The sequence below is a fragment of the Cetorhinus maximus genome, chromosome 18, assembly GCF_964194155.1.
Source record: "Cetorhinus maximus chromosome 18, sCetMax3.hap1.1, whole genome shotgun sequence".
In the NCBI taxonomy this organism is placed as follows: domain Eukaryota; kingdom Metazoa; phylum Chordata; class Chondrichthyes; order Lamniformes; family Cetorhinidae; genus Cetorhinus; species Cetorhinus maximus.
In genome coordinates this window covers 37978094-37997738 of record NC_135896.1, presented here as the reverse complement: position 1 = coordinate 37997738, position 19645 = coordinate 37978094, and the positions used below count along the sequence as shown (strand labels likewise).

Genomic DNA, 19645 nt, shown 5'->3' with positions numbered 1-19645 from the left:
CTAAAGTAAACTCCCTGTTTAAGAAGGGAGTGAGGCAAAAGACGGGAAATTACGGGCCGATTAGCCTGACCTCGGTCGTTGGTAAGATTTTAGAGTCCATTATTAAGGATGAGATTTCAGAATACTTGGAAGTGCATGGTAAAATTGGGCAAAGTCAGCATGGTTTCATCAAGGGGAGGTCATGCCTGACAAATCTGTTAGAATTCTATGAGGAGGTAACGAGTAGGTTAGACAAAGGATGTTATCTACTTGGACTTCCAGAAGGCCTTTGACAAGGTGCTGCACAGGAGGCTGCTCAGTAAGATAAGAGCCCATGGTGTTAGCATGTACTAGCATGGATAGAAGATTGGCTGTCTGGCAGGAGGCAGAGTGGGGATAAGGGGGTCCTTCTCATGATGGCGGCCGGTGACTAGTGGAGTTCCGCAGGGGTCAGTGTTGGGACCACAACTTTTCACTTTATACATTAATGATCTAGATGAAGGAACTGAGGGCATCCTGGCTAAGTTTGCAGATGATACAAAGATAGGTGGAGGGACAGGTAGTATTGAGGAGGCGGGGAGGCTGCAGAAGGATTTGGACAGGTTAAGAGAATGGGCACAGAAGTGGCAGATGGAATACAACGTGGGAAAGTGTGAGGTCATGCACTTTGGTAGGAAGAATAGAGGCATATACTATTTTCTAAATGGGTAGAGAATTCAGAAATCTGGAGTGCAAAGGGACTTGGGAGTCCTAGTCTAGGATTCTCTTAAGATTAACTTGCAGGTTGAGCCGGTAGTTAGGTAGGCAAATGCAACGTTGGCATTTATTTCGAGAGGACTAGAATATAAAAGCAGGTATGTGCTGCTGAGGCTTTATAAGGCTCTGGTCAGACCACATTTAGAATATTGTGAGCAATTTTGGGCCCTGTATCTCAGGAAGGATGTGCTGGCCCTGGAGAGGGTCCAGAGGAGGTTCACGAGAATGATCCCAGGAATGAAAGGCTTAACATATGAGGAACATTTGAGAACTCTGGGTCTATACTCGATGGAGTTTAGAAGGATGAGGGGGGATCTGATTGAAACTTACAGAATACTGAAAGGCCTGGACAGAGTGGACGTGGGGAAGATGTTTCCATTAGTAGGAGAGACTAGGACCCGAGGGCACAGCCTCAGAGTAAAGGGAAGACCTTTTAGAATAGAGATGAGGAGAAACTTCTTTAGCCAGAGAGTGGTGAATCTATGGAATTCATTGCCACAGAAGGCTGTGGAGGCCAGGTCATTGAGTGTATTTAAGACTGAGATAGATAGGTTCTTGATTGGTAAGGGGATCAAAGGTTACGGGGAGAAGGCGGGAGAATGGGGTTGAGAAACTTATCAGCCATGATTGAATGGCGGAGCAGACTCGATGGACCGAATGGCCTAATTTCTGCTCCTATGTCTTATGGTCTTATGGTCTTATGAATTCTTTAGTGTTTCGAAGAATGAGAGGTGATCTCACTGACACTTAAAAAATTCTTACAGGGCGTGACAGGGTACATGTGGATAGGATGTTTCCCCTAGCTGGGTTTCTAAAACCAGGGGACACAGTCTCAGAATAGGGGGTAGGCCATTTAGGATGTGATGAAGATGAATTTCTTCACTCAGAGGGTGGTGAATGTTTGGAATTCTTTACCCCAGAGTGCTGTGGAAGCTCAATCATTGAGTATGTTCAAGGCAGAGATTGATAGATTTCTGGGTACTAATGATATGAAGGGATATGGGGATGATGAGGAAAAATGGTATAGAGGTAGATGATCAGCCATGAACTGGTTGAATGGCAGAGCAGGCTTGATGGGTTGAATGGCCTATCCTGCTCCTATTCCCTATGCTCTTTGATACAAATAATTGAAGAGTGGGAAAGAACAGTTAAAGGACCGTTTTCACATATAAGCATTGCCATGAGAGAGCAATTTACACTTTATATTTTAATGTAGTCTTTAAACAGTACTACAATCATCTGGAAACATACTAGGCAGTTACTTGAAACCTTTTGACCATATTACTTTACCCAGAGTAATAAATTTTTAAAGAATGTTTCTCAGATACCAAGAAGAATGTCGGTTTATACCAGAGTTTTCTAGTTAAATTTTATATACCTAATGAAGTGTCTGATTTATCAGTAAGGAAATAAAAGACAAATTAAGGCAAAGTTTTATAATTAATTTTATTTTGAAACCATATGCACAAAATGTTGTGTTGTAATTACAGCTCAGCAGAGTATCAGAAATGTTGAATTGTAGAAACAAGAAAGTGGCACATACACCTCTTGCTAAATAAACTACTAGAAACAAAGTCAGACCTGTTTTTTCAGGTACAGTATCACAAATGTGCACAAATATTTTAAAGGCTGGTACTGAATTGGAAATGGTCACTGAATTGAGAACTGAGTTATGTTTTGTTGCCATATGAGGTTCTATTGCTATAGCACAAAAAATAGGTGCAGAGCTTTCACCAAAATAAGTGAGTGCTTTGGGAACAGACGATGATTCAAACAGTGCCTCATTTTTGAATGCTAATATAATTTCAAACATGCGGTGGAAGGAGACTATCCTATCACCTGTATTTGGTATCCCTGCCTTTCTTCCTTCACTGTACGACAGTGTACGATGGTGTTTTTTTTAAAGTATGCAAATGATATAGCCACTGGGAAGAATGATCTACATGGTTTGGTATGGCAGCAGACATTTCTCAAATGTTTTAGCCACAAAAGAGTTACACCTTACACATTTGATATTTGCACCTTCCTTTTAATTGAACTTGATAGTGACCATCAGCAGAAGTCCTGTCCCAACAAGGACTGAGCTCCATGTATTGTCTTCAGTTGGTCAACACGAATGAAGTAACCTTCGTATTGTGCAGATAATCTCTCCTTTTAGCTGGATACATGCATGCACCTGAAGGACCAAACATTGAGCTCCAGGTTGCAAGGGAAGCCAGCCTGCTTTTGATGACTGCTGTCATTTAGCAGAAGGAAGAAAGATGTTGCAAATTATTTTCATGATGTTGTAAAAGGTTGAAAATGAACCCAACAATTAAGAAATAGAGTTGTGATTAAGTTTTATTAGAAGGTGTAATAAATTGAAAATATTCAAATCAACCATAATGATGTAAAGGATGAAAGAATTGAAAGCAGCAGTGCAATGATGTAAACTCAGGCTATGCTTAAGAATATGTTAAATCATATCAGAAATCATTAAAATTACATCACCATCATGATGTGAGGATGAATCATAAACATAGTACGAATGTAACCATTGTGTAAGTTGGCAGTGGGCGCAAATATTCTGGTGGATCTCTGCATTGTCAAATGTACAGCTGTGTTCAGGGCTACTGCCCATCAATGGGTCAGGTGCTGACCCTCTTCAGAAATTATGGAGTCAGTCAACTTACATACTTTGCATCATTTTGGCACACTAGAACACTTGTCCCAGCAGAGGAAGGGGGGACAAATTTCGCTGCAGCACCTAGCTACAGCATAGCAGAGCCAGACGAAAACAAAAAGAGGGCTGAAAGGTCCAAGATTTAAATGTATTGTTTACCAAGTTGGGAAACTGACATTTTAAAAGCTGCTAGACTCCATTGCTGCCAGAATTTAGTTTGGGCATGCACTGGGAGAGGGAGTGGTGCAAGGTCCCCATCCCCCAACTTCCTGAGGAATTTCCACTCCCAGGGAACAAGTGTTCAAAACCTGACAGAACAAGCTTCCAGCTTATGCTCCTTTCCCCATCCCTCTCAGATTGTATCATTTTTCTGTTCAGAATGTACAAGAGCTTTGAACCTAAAATGTTTCAAGGAAGATTTCAACACAATCTTGTACAGTAACAAATAACACTGGTCATTTTTTCTTATTCCAAATTTGTAGAATAGCACAGAATCAAAGTATGATAAGTGAATGAGAGCATTGGAGATGAAAGTTATCTAACATGATATGAATCTTTCTCTGGTACAGTGTGCATTTCATTGCCATCTGCGTGTATTGACTAGTGAACATTACATGATGGGAATTTCAAATCCTTTTAGTTTAATTCCCAATAAATAACGCATGTAAATGCTAACTTAAAAATAATATGTGGTTTGAATTGGCATGACCACCACTTACTTTTTTGGTTGTTATATTGCTGCATTAAACATCAATGGTCTTGGTTAAATCAAGCTCTATTCTCTTGTGCCAATATAACAAATCAAGTCTAAGTGTGGAAAGAATGGTGTTATCAGCGAAACTTTCTGATTCCCCCTTTCCAGTCAAAGATACCCAAATAAGGAATTTTTTAGAAACAGAAGATTGTTTTGGAATTTAGGTGGCAATTCTGACATGGATATGTGATGCTGTATTTTTGAATATGGGAGATTGAGGTCCAAATGAAAACAGTATCTGGGATGAGCTCAAGAACAGGATGTGTGGCTCCTTCACTGGCATTATGTTTTGAATTGTTAAACTGATATGATGAAATTGTTAGCACAGCACTGAGTAGCCGGGCTCCCTCAACATGATGCTGTTGCCAGTCCAAGTCTGGTGCATTGCTCAAATTGTGCACCTTTAGCATTATTTAATGACTTACACAATTTCCAATAGACTCTGTCCTAGCAGTGCTGAATTTCTTCTGACTCTCTTTAAAATATTTTCCTGTATCTGACATCACCTCATATACCTATCATATATCTATCTGATAACATTTGTAAAATCAGTTTGTTAAACTTTTTATACTGAATATAATTGAATGATATTAGATGAATGAATATTTACCCAATTTTTCACTGGTATTCTGCAAATTAATTATGGCATTTAAACATACTTTTTTAGCTGCAAGGGTGCTGGAAAGAGCTGAAGGCTTATGATTTCAAAATGAACTGTAACGCAAATATAAAAGACACTTTCCATAGAAAATATTGAAAGTAATATGTGATAGTCTACATGTAGAGTTTAGACGTAGCAGCACCCTTCAGTGTGTCCTTGTATTACTTTTCTTCTGCTATCTCCATTCATTTCCATGCTACTCATTTCTCCTGTTGCCTGGGAACAGGCTGTGCTGTGTCAACTTGCAAATGGAAAAGGTTTAGAATAACGAGACCTCAAACTTGGGTTTTTCTCAAATTGCTAATTGATTTCTGTTCACATTATCTTAGGCTCATAAATCACAGTGTTTAACCATTGTAACTTTCCAGAACCTGGCCAGCAGATAGCCCCTGGCATTCCAAAACTCAAAATTCATCCATGGTGTTTGCACCTAAGTGAACATACTAGCTTGTTTTCTTATGACAGAATTTGTTTAATCCGCTTTTTTTTTAATACTTATTTCACATTTACACTAATATGTGTGGAACACTAGTGAATACTTGCTAATAATGAGTATTTTACTCCAATTTAAGTAATATCTGGATCAGGTGTGGTGATTGACATAGAAGAAGAGGAAGAGCAAAAGCAGCTACTACATCTGTAGCTATATAGGCAACTAAAGACATTGCTGATCAAATAGGAACATAATGCTTAAATGTGTACTTAATGCTTGAGGTTTAAGACACAGACAATATATAAACAATAAATACTATCTCTATGTAACATCAACCACCACATATATAAATAATGTCAGAAATTCAAGTAACTGCAAAACATTCAGATGAAGCCTTTTGACAAACATGTCTGTTGACTCAGAATCCCTTTTGAGGTTCTATACCAGGTTCCAGTCTGTGACCAAACATTCACAGTGGGATGCCAGTCAGGTCATGTCAGCTTTTAGCTGCTGTCATTTGAGTTTTCTGATGTTCTTTGATCAGAATAGTCTATTTCGATTTCCGGTATTTGACTGGGCTGTGATGATATATCTAGAATGAACAGAATTAACATTATTTGCTTCATAACTAAAAAATAGAACACAATGATTATAATCAGACAGAAAAATATTGATTGCATGATCCAAAGTTGTCCAAGCTTTTCTCAGGAACGAAATAAAAAAATAAAAAATAATATAAAAAAAGTATTTTGCTGCATAATACAAATAACGCAGTGCAAATGGCACTATTTCTTTTATATATAAAAACAAACTTTATATGCTTTTTATTTTGTTCCAGAAAATGAGCATTTTCATTATAAAAAATGACAAATGTGGGTTAACATCTATCCTCTACATGTCACCAGGGCTGATTCAGCTGCATTGATTCATTAAGCGATACTGTCCTTTTTTTAAATTCATTCAAGGGATGTGGGCTTCGCTGGTTAGGCTAGCATTTATTGACCATCCCTGATTGCACTTGAGAAGGTGGTGGTGAGCTGCCTTCTTGAACCGCTGCAGTCCATGTGGTGTAGGGACAACTACATTGCTGTTAGGGAGGGAGTTCCAGGATTTTGACCCAGTGACAGTGAAGGAACGGTGATTTATTTCCAAGCCAGGGTGGAGAGTGGCATAGAGGGGAACTCCCAAGTGGTGTTGTTCCCATGTATTTGCTGCCCTTGCCCTTCTAGATACTAGCGGTCATGGGTTTGGAAGATGCTGTCTAAGGAGCCTTGTTGAGCTCCTGCAGTGCATCTTGTAGATGGCCCACATTGTTGCTACAGTGCGTCGGTGGTGGAGGGAGTGAATGTTTGTGGAAGGGGTGCCAATTAAGTGGGCTGCTTTGTCCTGGATGGTGTCAAGCTTCTTGAGTGTTGTTGTTGTTGCACTCATCCTGGCAAGTGGAGCAAGGCTGACTTGCGCCTTGTAGATGTTGGACAGGCTTTGGGGAGTCAGAAGATGAGCTATTCGCCACAGGATTCCTAACCTCTGACCTGCTCTTGTAGCCACAGTGTTTATATGGTCAGTCCAGTTCAGTTTCTGGTCAATGGTAACCCTCAGGATATTGATATTGGGGGATTCAGGAATGGTAATGCCATGAAATGTCAAGGGGCGATGGTTAGATTGTCCCTTGTTGGAGATGGTCATTGCCTGGCACTTGCATGGCACAAATGTTTCTTGCCATTTGTCAGCCCAAGCCTGGAAGTTCTCCAGGTCTTGTTGCATTTGGACATGGACTGATTCATGTCTTTCTTTGCTACTCCATCTGTTTCCCTCCTGAAGCTTAATGCTAATATGAGGAGGATTCATACACTACACATTCCACTAAAAGAACAGTCATAAACATATGTTTATTCCACCAATCCAACAAAGCTCTATTCCAATGAAGAAAAATATATACAATTGCTTACGTAAGAGAAAACAATTATTGTACACTTCCATTTTTCTTTATTCTTTTACGAGATGTGGGCATTGCTGGCTAGGCCAGCATTATTTCCCATCCCTAATTGTCCTTAAAAAGGTGGTAGTGAGCTGCCTTCTTGAACTCCGTAGTCCATGTGGTGGAGGCACACCCACAGTGCTGTTAGGGACGGAGTTCCGGGGTTTTGACCCAGCAACAGTGAAGGAATGGCAGTACAATTCCAAGTCGGGATGGTGTGTGATTTGGAGGGGAACTTGCAGGTGGTGATGTTCCCAGGTATCCTTGTCTTTCTTGGTGGTAGAGTTTGCAGGTTTGGAAGGTGCTGTTGAAGGAGCCTTTGTTAGTTGCTGTAATGCACCTTGTAGATGGCACACGGTGTATTGGTGGTGGACGGAATGAATGTTAAAGGTGCTGGATGGGATGCCAAACAAACAGGCTGCTTTGTGCTGGATGGTGTTCAGCTTCATGAGGGTTGTTGGAGCTGCACTCATCCAGGCAAGTGGAGAGTATTTCATCACACTCCTGACTTGTGCCTTGTAGATGGTGGACAGGCTTTGGGGAGTCAGGAGGTGAGTTACTCACTGCAGAATTCCCAGCCAAGCCTGTTAAGTGCTGCTGTTTAACTCAAGCAAGGAGCAACCCCATCTCATACCACTGCAAAGCATTTTTGGAACTAGTTTATGGGAAACAGAAGTCAACCTGATTTGTGCTCCAAATTAACCTCAATATGGAGAAAAGACTCCAAAGACAGTTCTATTGCTCCCCCTCTTGTCTGTGATGAGATACTCATTGAGCCATACCTCCATCGTAAAGTCAGAAGTGGGAATGTTTGCTGGTGATTGCACAGTGTTCAGTACCATTTGCTACTCCTCAGATACTGAAGCAGTCCATGCCCACAGACAGCTGGGCTGATAAATGATAAATGACATTTGTGGCACACAAGTACCAGGGAATGACCATCTCCGACAAGGGAGAATCTAACCATCTCCGTTTGATGTTTAATACCATTACCATCGCTGAACCCCCTGAACATCCTGGGGGTTAACATCGGCCAGAAACTTAACCAAACCAGCCGTATAAATACTGTGGCTACAAGAGTAGGTCAGGGGCTGAGAATTCTGCAGAAAGTAACTCACCTGTTGACTCCCCAAAGCCTGTCAACCATCTACAAGGCATGTGATGGAATACTCTCCTCTTGCCTGGAAAAGTCCAACAATCAGGGAGCTTGTTACAATCCCAGACAAAGTAGCCCTCTTGATCGGGACCCCATCCACCACTTTAAGCATTCACTCCCTCCACTGCCAATGTACAGTGGCAGAAGTGTGTGCCCTTTACAAGATGCATAGCATGCCTCCTTCAACAAAACCTTCTAAACCCACAAAATCTACCACTTAGAAGGACAAGGGTAGCAGATGTATGGGAACACCATCACCTGCAAGTTTCCCTCCAAGTCACTCACCATCCTGACTTAGAACCATATCGTCGCAGTTCCTTCACTCTCGCTGGGTCAATATCCTGGAATCCCCTTCCTAACAGCACTGTGGGTATGCTTACATCACATAAACTGCAGCACTTCAGGAAGGTGGCGCACCACCACCTTTCAAGGGCAATTAGAGCTGGGCAACAAATGCTGGCCTTGCCAGTAACATTCACAGTCATAAAAGAATTTTTTTTAAAGTTGCAGTCAAAATTACGGCGAGGCTAAAGACATTGCAAAAATTGTTAGCTTTGCAAAAATGGCATCTTGCTGTCTGCCTCGCCATTGACGTGCATTTAAAAGCATAAAGTTGCTATACTTAACTCAGTAGGTGTGAACAAAACTAAGCATAGAAAGTTAAGTCTTATCATTTCAATCTAAGAGGGGAATTTTACAGGCCCCACCAGGCATGTTTGAGGCTGGGGGTGGGGGTGGGGGGGCACATAAAATGGGACAGATGGCCAGCCCACCATCTTTCCACCAATCAGATTGGTCAGCGACTCTCAAGAGTCCCTGAGAGGCAGAAGACCCACTGTCACCTTGCTAAGGCCACCTCCAACGTATTATCACTGCGAGGCAGCCTTTTTAAAAGTTGGTTGGCTCACAACTGACTTTTCCACTGGCGGGGTGGGGGGTGGGGCGTGCAGGGTGAAGAATAACCCTGTAAAGTACAGCCATAAGTATCCTTTTAATAACATGACAAGAGTTAATTATTGCTGTCAACCTGTTTGACACTGAAAATTAATTCTTACAAGATCAGAGTTTCATTCCTTCATGTATTTCAATGTTAGGGATTAAAAAATGTAGTTTATTTTTTAACTTTTCCTTTCTGTCTCTTTCTCTCTTTTAACCTAATATGTTCACCTCTCTTTACTTCTTATTCTGTGCCTGATCTTGGATTGAATTCACCCATTCTAATTTACACTTCCTTGCCAGTCCTTGTGCTGTTAATTTCACATTCCTTCAATCTGATTGGATAACGAGATACACAGTTTTTTGCCCTGTTTACTCAGGTCCCAGAGGCTCTGTTTCCCTCACTTCAATGTTATCAGCTTGCAATTTCAACAAATTGCCACGCAAAAAAATTAAAAATCTAGACATGCAAGGACAAGCCTCTCTAAGAGCAGATGCTGTCAGATTCACTCCAACTGCAAACTGTGGCCCATTGTATGGTAAAACCATAATTCAGCGCAATGCTTTATTGCAGCAGTACAGCACCTTAATTTGTTCTCAATGAAAATATTATCAATAATTGTAATATGTACATTGTGCTGTAACATTATTAAAAAGTGCAAAATACAGCAGTGACAATTGGCTTCTCTAGGGAGAAGAAAGAGTCAGCTAGGTTTCCGAATCCTGATCGAGTCCAATAATAGTTCCTGGAAAGTACGTGTGTATGCATGTCAGGTGAGAATGGAATCTAGTCTGCCAATGTTCATTCTCTATCCAGGGTCAAATTTTTAAAAAATTTATTCATGGGATGTGGGCTTCGCTGGCTGGGCCAGCATTTATTGCCCACCCTAATTGCCCTTGAGAAGGTGGTAGTGAGCTGCCTTCTTGAACCGCTGCAGTCCATGTGGTGTAGGTACACCCACAGTGCTGTTAGGAAGGGAGTTCCAGGATTCTGACCCAGCGACAGTGAAGGAATGGCGATATATTTCCAAGTCAGGATGGTGAGCAACTTGGAGGGGGACTTCCAGGTGGTGGTATTCCCATTTATCTGCTGCCCTTGTCCTTCTAAGTGGTAGTGGTCGTGGTTTTAGAAGGTGCTGTCTAAGGAGCCTTGGTGAATTCCTGCAGTGCATCTTGTGGATGGTACATACTGCAGCTACTGTGCGTCGGTGGTGGAGGGAGTTAATATTTGTGGATGTGGTGCCAATCAAGCGGACTGCTTTGCCCTGGATGGTGTCAGCTTCTTCAGTGCTGTAGGAGCTGCACTCATTCAGGCAAGTGGGGAGTATTCCATCACATTCCTGGCTTGTGCCTTGTAGATGGTGGACAGGCTTTGAGGAGTCAGGAGGTGAGTTACTCATCGCACGATTCCTAGCCTCTGACCTGCTCTTGTAGCCACAGTATTTATATGGCTAGTCCAGTTCAGTTTATGGTCAATGGTAACCCCCAGGATGTTGATAGTGGGGAATTCAGTGATGGTAATGCCATTGAACATCAAGGGGCAATGGTTGGATTCTCTCTTGTTGGAGATGGTCATTGCCTGACACTTGTGTGACGCGAATGTTATTTGCCACTTGCCAGCCCAAGCCTGGATATTGTCCAGGTCTTGCTGCATTTGGACATGGACTGCTTCAGTATCTGAGGAGTCGTGAATGGTGCTGAACATTGTGCAATCATCAGTGAACATCCCCACTTCTGTCCTTAAGATGGAAGGAAGGTCATTGATAAAGCAGGTGAAGATGGTTGGGCCTAGGACACTACCCTGAGGAACTCCTGCAGTGATATCCTGGAGCTGAGATGACTGGCCTCCAACAACCACAACTATCTCCCTTTGTGATAGGCATGACCCCAGTCAGCGGAGAGTTTTCCCCCTGATTCCCATTGACTCCAGTTTTGCTATGGCTCCTTGATGCCACACTTGGTCAAATGCTGCCTTGATGTCAAGGGCAGTCACTCTCACCTTACCTCGGGAGTTCAGCTCTTTTGCCCTTGTTTGAACCAAGGCTGTAATGAGGTCAGGAGCTGAGTGGTCCTAGCAGAACCCAAACTGGGCATCAATGAGCAGGCTATTGCTAAGCATGTGCTGCTTGATAGCACTGTTGGTGACCCCTTCCATTACTTTACTGATGATGGAGAGTAGACTGATGAGGCAGCAATAGGCCGGGTTGGATTTGTCTTGCTTTTTGTGTGCAGGACGTACCTGGGCAATTTTCCACATAGCCGGGTAGATGCCAATGTTGTAGCTGTACTGGAACAGCTTGGCTAGGGGCGCAGCAAGTTCTGGAGCACAAGTCTTCAGTACTATTGCTGGAATATTGTCAGGGCCCATAGCCTTTGCAGTATCCAGTGCCTTCAGCCATTTCTTGATATCAGGTGGAGTGAATCGAGTTGACTGAAGGCTGGCATCTGTGATGTTGGGGAGTTCCGGAGGAGGCCGAGATGGATCTTCCACTCGGCACTTCTGGCTGAAGATTGTTGTGAATGCAACATATATGCAATATATTATAAGAACATAAGAACACAAGAGATAGGAACAGGAGCAGACCATTCGGCCCCTCGAGCCTGCTCCACCATTCAATAAGATCATGGCTGATCTTCTTGTGTTTTGATTTCCACATTCCTGTTTACCTTCGATAACCTTTGATTCACTTGCCTAACAAGAATGTATCTATCTCGCCTTAAAAATATTCAATGACTCCGCCTCCACTGCCTTCTGAGGCAGAGTTCCAAAGTTGCACAACCCTCAGAGAGAAAAGATTTCTCCTCATCTCTGTCCTAAAAGGGTGACCCCTAATTTTAAAACATTGCCCCTTAGTTCTTGACTCACCCATAAGAGGGAACATCCTTTCAACGTCCACCTTGTCAAGGCCGTTCAGGATCTCGTATACTTCAATCAAATTACCCCTCACTCTTCTAAAGTCCAGTGAAAACAAGCCCAACTGTCCAACTTTTCCTCATAAGACAACCCAGACAATTCCAGGTATCAACCTAGTAAACCTCCTCTGAACCGCCTCCAATGCATTTACATCCTTCCTTAAATAAGAAGACCAAAACTGTACACAGTATTCGAGGTGCAGTCTCACCAATGCCCTGTATAACTGAAGCAGAATATTCTTACTTTTATGTTCAATCCCTCTCGTAATACAGGATAGTATTCCATTAGCCTCTTAATTACTTGCTGTACCTGCATACTAACTTTTTGTGACTCATGTACTAGAACACTTAGATCCCTCTGCACCTCAGAATTGTGCAGCCGCTCTCCATTTAAGTAATACTCTGCTTTTTTGTTCTTCCTTCCAAAACGAACAACTTCACATTTTCCCACATTAAACTACATTTGCCAGATCTTTGCCCACTCACTCAACCTATCTATATCCATCTGCAACCTCCTCGTGTCCTCTTCACAATATATTTTTCTACCTATCTTTGTGTCATCTGCAAATTTAGCTACCATGCCTTCACTTCCCTAAGTCATTGATGTAAATCATAAAAAGTTGAGGCCCCAGCACAGACCCCTGTGGGACCCCACTCGTCACATCCTGCCAATCTGAAAAAGACCCATTTATGCATACTCTCTGCTTTCTGCCAGCCAGCCAATCTTCTATCCACGCTAATATGGTACCTCCTACACAATGCATTTTATTTTTCGGAATAACCTTTGATATGGCACCTTATCAAATGCCTTCTAGGAATCCAAGTACAGTACGTCTATAGTATGAAGAACAACTACCTGAGTGGCTAATCCTGCAGTGTCGTTCCTTGACATAGTTCAAGAGAAGATTGGGAGATGACAGGATAAAGCAGAATTATATGGCAAATGGAATTTCAAGTAAGTGAAATAAAATTGCATCTGATTGTCAATCTTTATGATGCTCTCAGCTATACTAGACTGCTAATAAATATCCCTTATTTGTAACTTCTTTATTCTGATCGAAATTGCGGGCAATATTTAATGGTGGCAACAGGTCTTGCCCACTGGCTGGAGAGCCTGTGAGAGCCCCGCGTTGCCTCTTTTAGGGAAGGCCTGCTGAATTAAATGTCACTCAGACACATAACTGGCCAATCAGAGGTCAGCAGTTCTATTGAACAGCAGCGCCACTGGAGAGCTGGTGGTTGCTGCTGGTACAACACCTACCCAGGCCTAGTTTCGTCGCTGGATGCCACAGGTGATTGATGGTGGTAGGGGGTCACAGAGAAAGTGGGGGGAGGGCAGTAGACAGCAAGGGCAGGAGATGGCTCTCAACATCCCCACCACCCCCACTTCCCGATGCCAAGTCCCTCAATCAAGCACTGAGTGACTTTGAACGAGGGACCCTACCCTAGAAACTCACAAGCAACCATGCCCAGATTTGCTTGTCATGCTCCATGCATGGTGAGCTTCCCACCCACCACTGGGTTAATACCAGCTGTAGTGGAATGAGTCCCTTAATGCCCACTTGAGGGCCTCACTTGGTGGTGGGGCGAAAAGGCCATCCATGGGCCTTGCCACCCCAGACTTAATTGGGGTGGGGGCAGGTGGGGGCAGGTGGGGTCCCCACCCACAACTCTCTTGCCTGATTAACTGTCCCCCCACCACCAAGTGAGCCATGGAGGAGAGCATTAAATCCCCCTGTAAGTCAGTTAAGCCCAGATAAACACATAAGATTTCAACAAGTCATATCCTATTAATTCTTATTGTGCAGGTTCTTGGCCCAATATCGATGTAGGATTTAAGCACAGAATTCAAAGAGATGAATCAGCCATTCCTCACTTTTCTCTTATGTGTTCAATATATAGTCAATAAACTGCTGCATTTCATCTAGAAAGAGCAGCATATTTCATCAATCTTAAAATGATGAAAAAAAATTATCATTGAAGGTTAACTGTTTCTATTCAAATTTATAGTTGAATGAATGAGCAGATTGTGATGTAAAGATTGTAATTTAATTTTTCAGAAGATTCCAGAAATCTGACGGAAGTTTAACATTGCTGGACAAGTTTTGTGTTTTGTAGGATTCTGCTGTAATAAAGCATAACTCATAATTATAACATAATAATGAGGCATGCTGCACTCTGAACATGACAGTCCTATTGATTGAATATGTCTTTACATTGTAGATATATGGAATACCTTTACTGGAAGCAGCAACTGAGAAGATCATTATCGTATGTACTTTCAATTTGAAAAGCAAGCTATATTGAAATTTAGTTTAAAAACAAAAATTATATGGAGAAACAGAAGATTGGCTTGGGACATCAATTCTTCTTCTTTCATGGAAGCAAAACAATTCTCAAGTGTGGTATATTTTGGTATTAAGTATTCCTAAAAATAAACTTTGGCAATCAACTAAAATAATTATAGAAATGTAACTGTAAGAAAAGCACATTTTACCTTCCTCTTCGTTCTCTGGTATTTTTGGTTTAGATGTTAATTCACTTTGGTGATGCTCCTCATCTTCTGACACATTCATTTCATCAGGCGGCCATCGCAGCTCTCCACTCTCCACCTCGCCACCCTCAGTTGGTTCAACCACAATTGATGGCAATCTTTTTGTCATCTTAGGAAACCTTTCAGATTTTTCATGGGGATCAGGAAATATCTGTTGTAAAAATAGATTAATATTGCTATTGATACCTTTCCTCCTTCAGTATTTTTCAATTCTTCCCACAAAAGAAATTGCCACTCTCAAGCTGATTGATTTTTATCACTCAAAAATGGAGCATTTTTAAAAATTGTGCATGTGCCAAAATATGTTTACAATGTGTTAACTTTTTATAGGGATACGAAATTTGATAACTTCTCATTTTTCTTCCACATACAAGGCCTTGCCAGGCCATCCACTTCTTACAGTTGAAACAATTGGTGGACAGCCTGCTCTAAGACTTGACCACTTAGAAGAATGCAAGACATCATTTAAATTTCCTTCCCCCCCTCCCCCACCACCAAACCCCCCCGAAGCATATAAATTGAACATAATGGAGAAAGCTCCCTCAATTCCATAGTGTTACATATTGCAAGATCTGCAGTTTTGGTTTCTGTTTAAAATGTTTATTTCCTTCAGTTCCATTCTACACTGAAGGGGAAATTAGCTTGATTATTTATTAGGGTTAAAAATCCACTTAAACATAGACTATGTCTGTACAATGGAAAGTAGGTGAACTGATAGCGACCATGAGTTTTGCCTTGACAGGTTTAGTTATGGAGCAGAAAGAAGTGTATGTACTGGTAAGAACTCCATATCCAGAGGTTTCAGAGTAACTTGTGTTTCCTTGCTTGACTAGCTTGTAGGCTGTGTAACTTTAACTAATTAGACCCCTGCAATCTTGGGGTTGGTAAGCCCAGCGTCTTTTCAACCTATGCCCAAACTCTCTACACTTAAATAATTTAGATGAGTTTCTAAGGGTCACGAATATGAATTCTCTACTGAACAAACTGAAAGTACATTGCATGGACTTCTCAATAGCTTAGTTTAAAGACATTTAAACCCCTATTCCAAAAATATCCACTCTTCTTTCTTCATTCAGCCTCTGCATCAAGGCGGTTTCAATTTTCTTCTCAGCTCTCTTTATCTTCTCTGATCCAAATTCAATGATCTCTTTCCTCTAAACTTCATTCTAAACTTTCCTACTCATATTAACAGCCATCCCCCTTGACCACACCAGCTCCTGCGGCCTCTCTGGTCTCAATCACTGACAAGGCTCTCTCCAACCATTGCCTTTTATCCTTCATGATCCATCTTCTTTGCCCTCCATCAGCTACTTTTGCATCCACCTATGAGGAGAAAGCTCATCTCAATCTGACCTAAAACTGTGCTTGCAAATTCAATACTTCCTAACCTAGGAATTCTATTTGCTCTAATAGCCCTGCAATGGATGATTCACTCAATTATTCCATCAAGCCCACTGCTGCTGGTCTTGTCCGAAGGAAAACCTTCACCATCCATCTTGCAAACCAATCATGCCCCCTCGTGCAGCCCCTGTCCACTATCTTTTAAATCCAATGGATGCAGATTTGATTGATCTGGCATGCATCTGGTTTAGCCATCCATTGTCGGATCTTTCTTGATCACACTCGACTCTACAAGAATGGGCCACTAGTCAAGTTTAATTCTGATGAGGAAAGATAACCCTGACTCCTTTTACCTAATACCAGTCATCTCCTTAAATTTCTTCCTGCCTCCCGGTAACAAATGCACAGAATTAATGGCTTTCTTTATCACCGATAGAAACCATCTGCTCCTTCCTCCTCCCCCGCTCACTAAGCCTAATCTCCCATGTCTCATCCCCAATGTAGTTTTGATCCCTCATGTCCATCTAATTTCTCCTTCCATGCCTTCTCCAAGTTCATCTCATCCAAGACATCACTCCTGTTCCCTATCATGCCCTTTCTCCCTAAACCCTTGGTCACACCAACTTCTCGTCCTGATCCATATTTAGCTGATTATTGTAAGTGGTTTCCTGTTCAAGCACTGTTCACCTATCTTGAAAATAACTGTCATCACCCCCCGGTCAAAAAAAAAGTTTTCATCCCTTCACTTGTCACGAATTATCATTCCTTCCTTACTTACTCACCTTACCTTACGTAAGCCTTACCTTACTCGCCAGGGTCATCGATTGTGTTGTCACCTTCTAGTTCGCTGCCCACCTCTCCCACACTGTCTATTTGAACACCTCCAACAGGGTGTTCATCTCTCCCCACAGCACCAAAATAGCCCTAACACCCCTAAAGTCATAAATCACATTCTTTGTGACTATAACGATAGTGCATTATCTCTGCTTGACCTCTCTGCTATCTTTGACACAGTCAAGCATATAATCCTCCTCCAACACCTCCTGCTTTCTGATTCATTTAATGACTGAAGCCATTTCGTCTTGACATTTTGGAGGACAACCTCCAGATAAGCTGTGATCTTAAGTTTAGTGCCAAATTCTGGGGAATATAGAAACTGGTCATCGTTAATAAATGTCAGTATTTCCCTTTATAATAGGAACATGTCAACAATTCAAACAAATATAGTTCCTATTTAAATATGTGAAGTTGTCATTCTTTGTTTCATACACTTGTTATTTATGTGGTTATAATGGGGTGATAAAATGTACGCTGCTAAAACGATTCTTCGCACTGTTTGTCTGGTGACAGGAGCAAAAAATAAACTCAACCAGGAACACAGGCGATAACCCGCATGTGTGCTCGCAGCAAACCGTCACTTCTATGGACTTGCCAACCTGGTGTGTAGAATGTGACAGCGGGAAATCAGTAGAAGAAATATAAAGTTAAGACAATGTATATTTGCTGAGCACCTTGACCTGCTGCTACCCCCCACCCCCTCCCCAACACACACACACACACACACACCCAAGGCATTACCTGAAAGGGGAGCCTTCCCTCTTCTGGCGTCTGGTTTAAAGTAAAATCCTCCATTACAGGCTCACAGCTGCTCATCACTTCCGTCATTCTGAAACACAGAGTACTAAACGAGTTTGACAAATTCTACACGCCAATGTACCATTCGATATTCTACCGGCAATTTTTTTTTTTCTTTTACTTAGCCCACGCTGTAATTTTGCTGCAATGGGGTGTCTTAAAATATAAAACAAGTTAACGATTAAACAATAAACAAAAATCCAGGATGCTTCATCGGTAAAATCGTGAAAACCGGGGAGAAAGGCTCTCCACTCCAAGCAGTTCGATGGGCAGACAGGCGGACTGTCACCCTGATCAGAGCCGGGTGGGTAGCTGACATAGAATAGGCATCAGCTGGTTGGTATTTTCAAACGAGAGGTTGAACAGCGATGTTGAACAAGGCGATGGGAACACAGCAAAGATTATTGTCAGAAAACAGGACTGGACCTGGATCCAATTCCAATTTCAATAAGAAGTATCATAATGATCAGAGCGCTTTGAACAGCCCTCTTACTGGGTGCAAGCCGCTCCTATACATTCCAACAAGGAGGGAACATTGCACAAAACCGTGAAGCTGCCAAAAATAAAATGATTTTTCCAAAACTCCACACTCCCTGATTATATTTCAAATGACGCCGAGCCAGCAGCTTGACGCCATTCTAACACCAGAGAAGCTGCCTCGATTCAATCAATCAGTGGTTTGTTTTAAAAACCGATGGTTGAGAGAAGAAAGCAAAAAAATGTTTACCTTTAATAAGCAACCGTGGCTCCCGGCGCGCCGAATTGCAATGGTCCTGCTCTCCAGCACGTTGCTGCTGCTGTAGATAGCGCAATGGGAATGAACAGTCAAAAAACACAGCAACCATTCTTACCTTAAAGAGAATAAATACACCTGGGCGCTGCTCACACTCTCCGCTGGTTCTTGCTCTGAGGTCTGTGGCGACCTGTTTCTTGGACCTTAATTTGCGCTGATCAGTCTCCGGTAGCCGCTTTTGATGGGTGACAGCTTTATGTTAGCCGCAGGCGGCTGCAGCTGACAGGACCTGGTGAGTGTGAGGCGCCCCGAGAAGAACGACAGCAATTGTCCATGCAACCACAGGGAGAGAGAGAGAGAGAGAGTCTTTCTCAACACATCCACATCATCAGTGTGCAGGCATGGTGAGGGAGAGGAGCAGAGCTGGAGTCACGGTACAAGTGATCCCACTGCCGGGCACACACCAGAGATCACACCCAGCAGTGAGCTAAGAGCAGAATGTGGCGAGGGGACCAGCAAACACCATGTATGGTGCGGGCAATCAGATCAAAAGAGCAGCCTGTTTACTCCCTAAAAATGTATAATTAAAGGATCGAAAAATTAAACGTATGTACACAAATTATGGTAATAGCCATATTTTAATCAATTATTTGTCACTGAAATTATTTTAGGCTTAAGAAGACGATGCATTAACGCCCCTTTTATTCAAATCTGTGTGCACCTTGATTTGATCTAAAAGTACTGACCAACTGTTTCTCTGGGAGATGGACCACAGGAGCAGACTTCTAAGTTTGCGATGACGTTAATATGTGAACATCTACTTTCTGACAAACCGCCCCGGTATTTAATGGTATCTCAGCACTGGCTCTGGGGGTTCTGGAGCTTTGTGGGTTGAACACTGTCCCCGTGTACTGTGTTTCAATGCGCCTGTTGCCGTCGGGCTTTTTTACAAATGATCCGCACAATAAAACACAGTTGACGCCTTTTCTCAGAAACCCAGAGAAGAAATCTTGGTCTCTGAAGAGGTTAAAGTCTAAATTGAGTGTTGCGGTGGTGACGTCTTATTGCATCTCTCTCCAGCCTTGCCCTTTTTAAAGTTTAAAATATTCACAACTGTAAGGATTAAACCGGTGCAGCGCGGAAATCTATTTGAG

At 42.2% G+C, this 19645-nt stretch overlaps 1 protein-coding gene across 3 annotated transcripts; it reads right to left on the bottom strand.

Moving 5' to 3' along the window:
* Positions 1-5260: 5260 nt before the first annotated feature.
* Positions 5261-19361, bottom strand: LOC144693077 (protein LBH). Of its 3 annotated transcripts, none has more exons than XM_078562425.1 (4): positions 19238-19361; positions 17702-17789; positions 14726-14933; positions 5261-5837 (listed from the first exon to the last, which is right to left on the bottom strand). In XM_078562425.1, exons 2-4 carry the CDS (start codon positions 17786-17788, stop codon positions 5749-5751), a joined length of 384 nt encoding a protein of 127 aa, XP_078418551.1. In that variant the 5' UTR covers position 17789; positions 19238-19361; the 3' UTR covers positions 5261-5748. The 3 variants fall into 3 exon arrangements, with proteins under 3 accessions (XP_078418551.1, XP_078418553.1, XP_078418552.1); XM_078562427.1 differs by lacking the exon at positions 19238-19361 and adding an exon at positions 18610-18807; XM_078562426.1 differs by lacking the exon at positions 19238-19361 and adding an exon at positions 18486-18563.
* Positions 19362-19645: the final 284 nt, after the last annotated feature.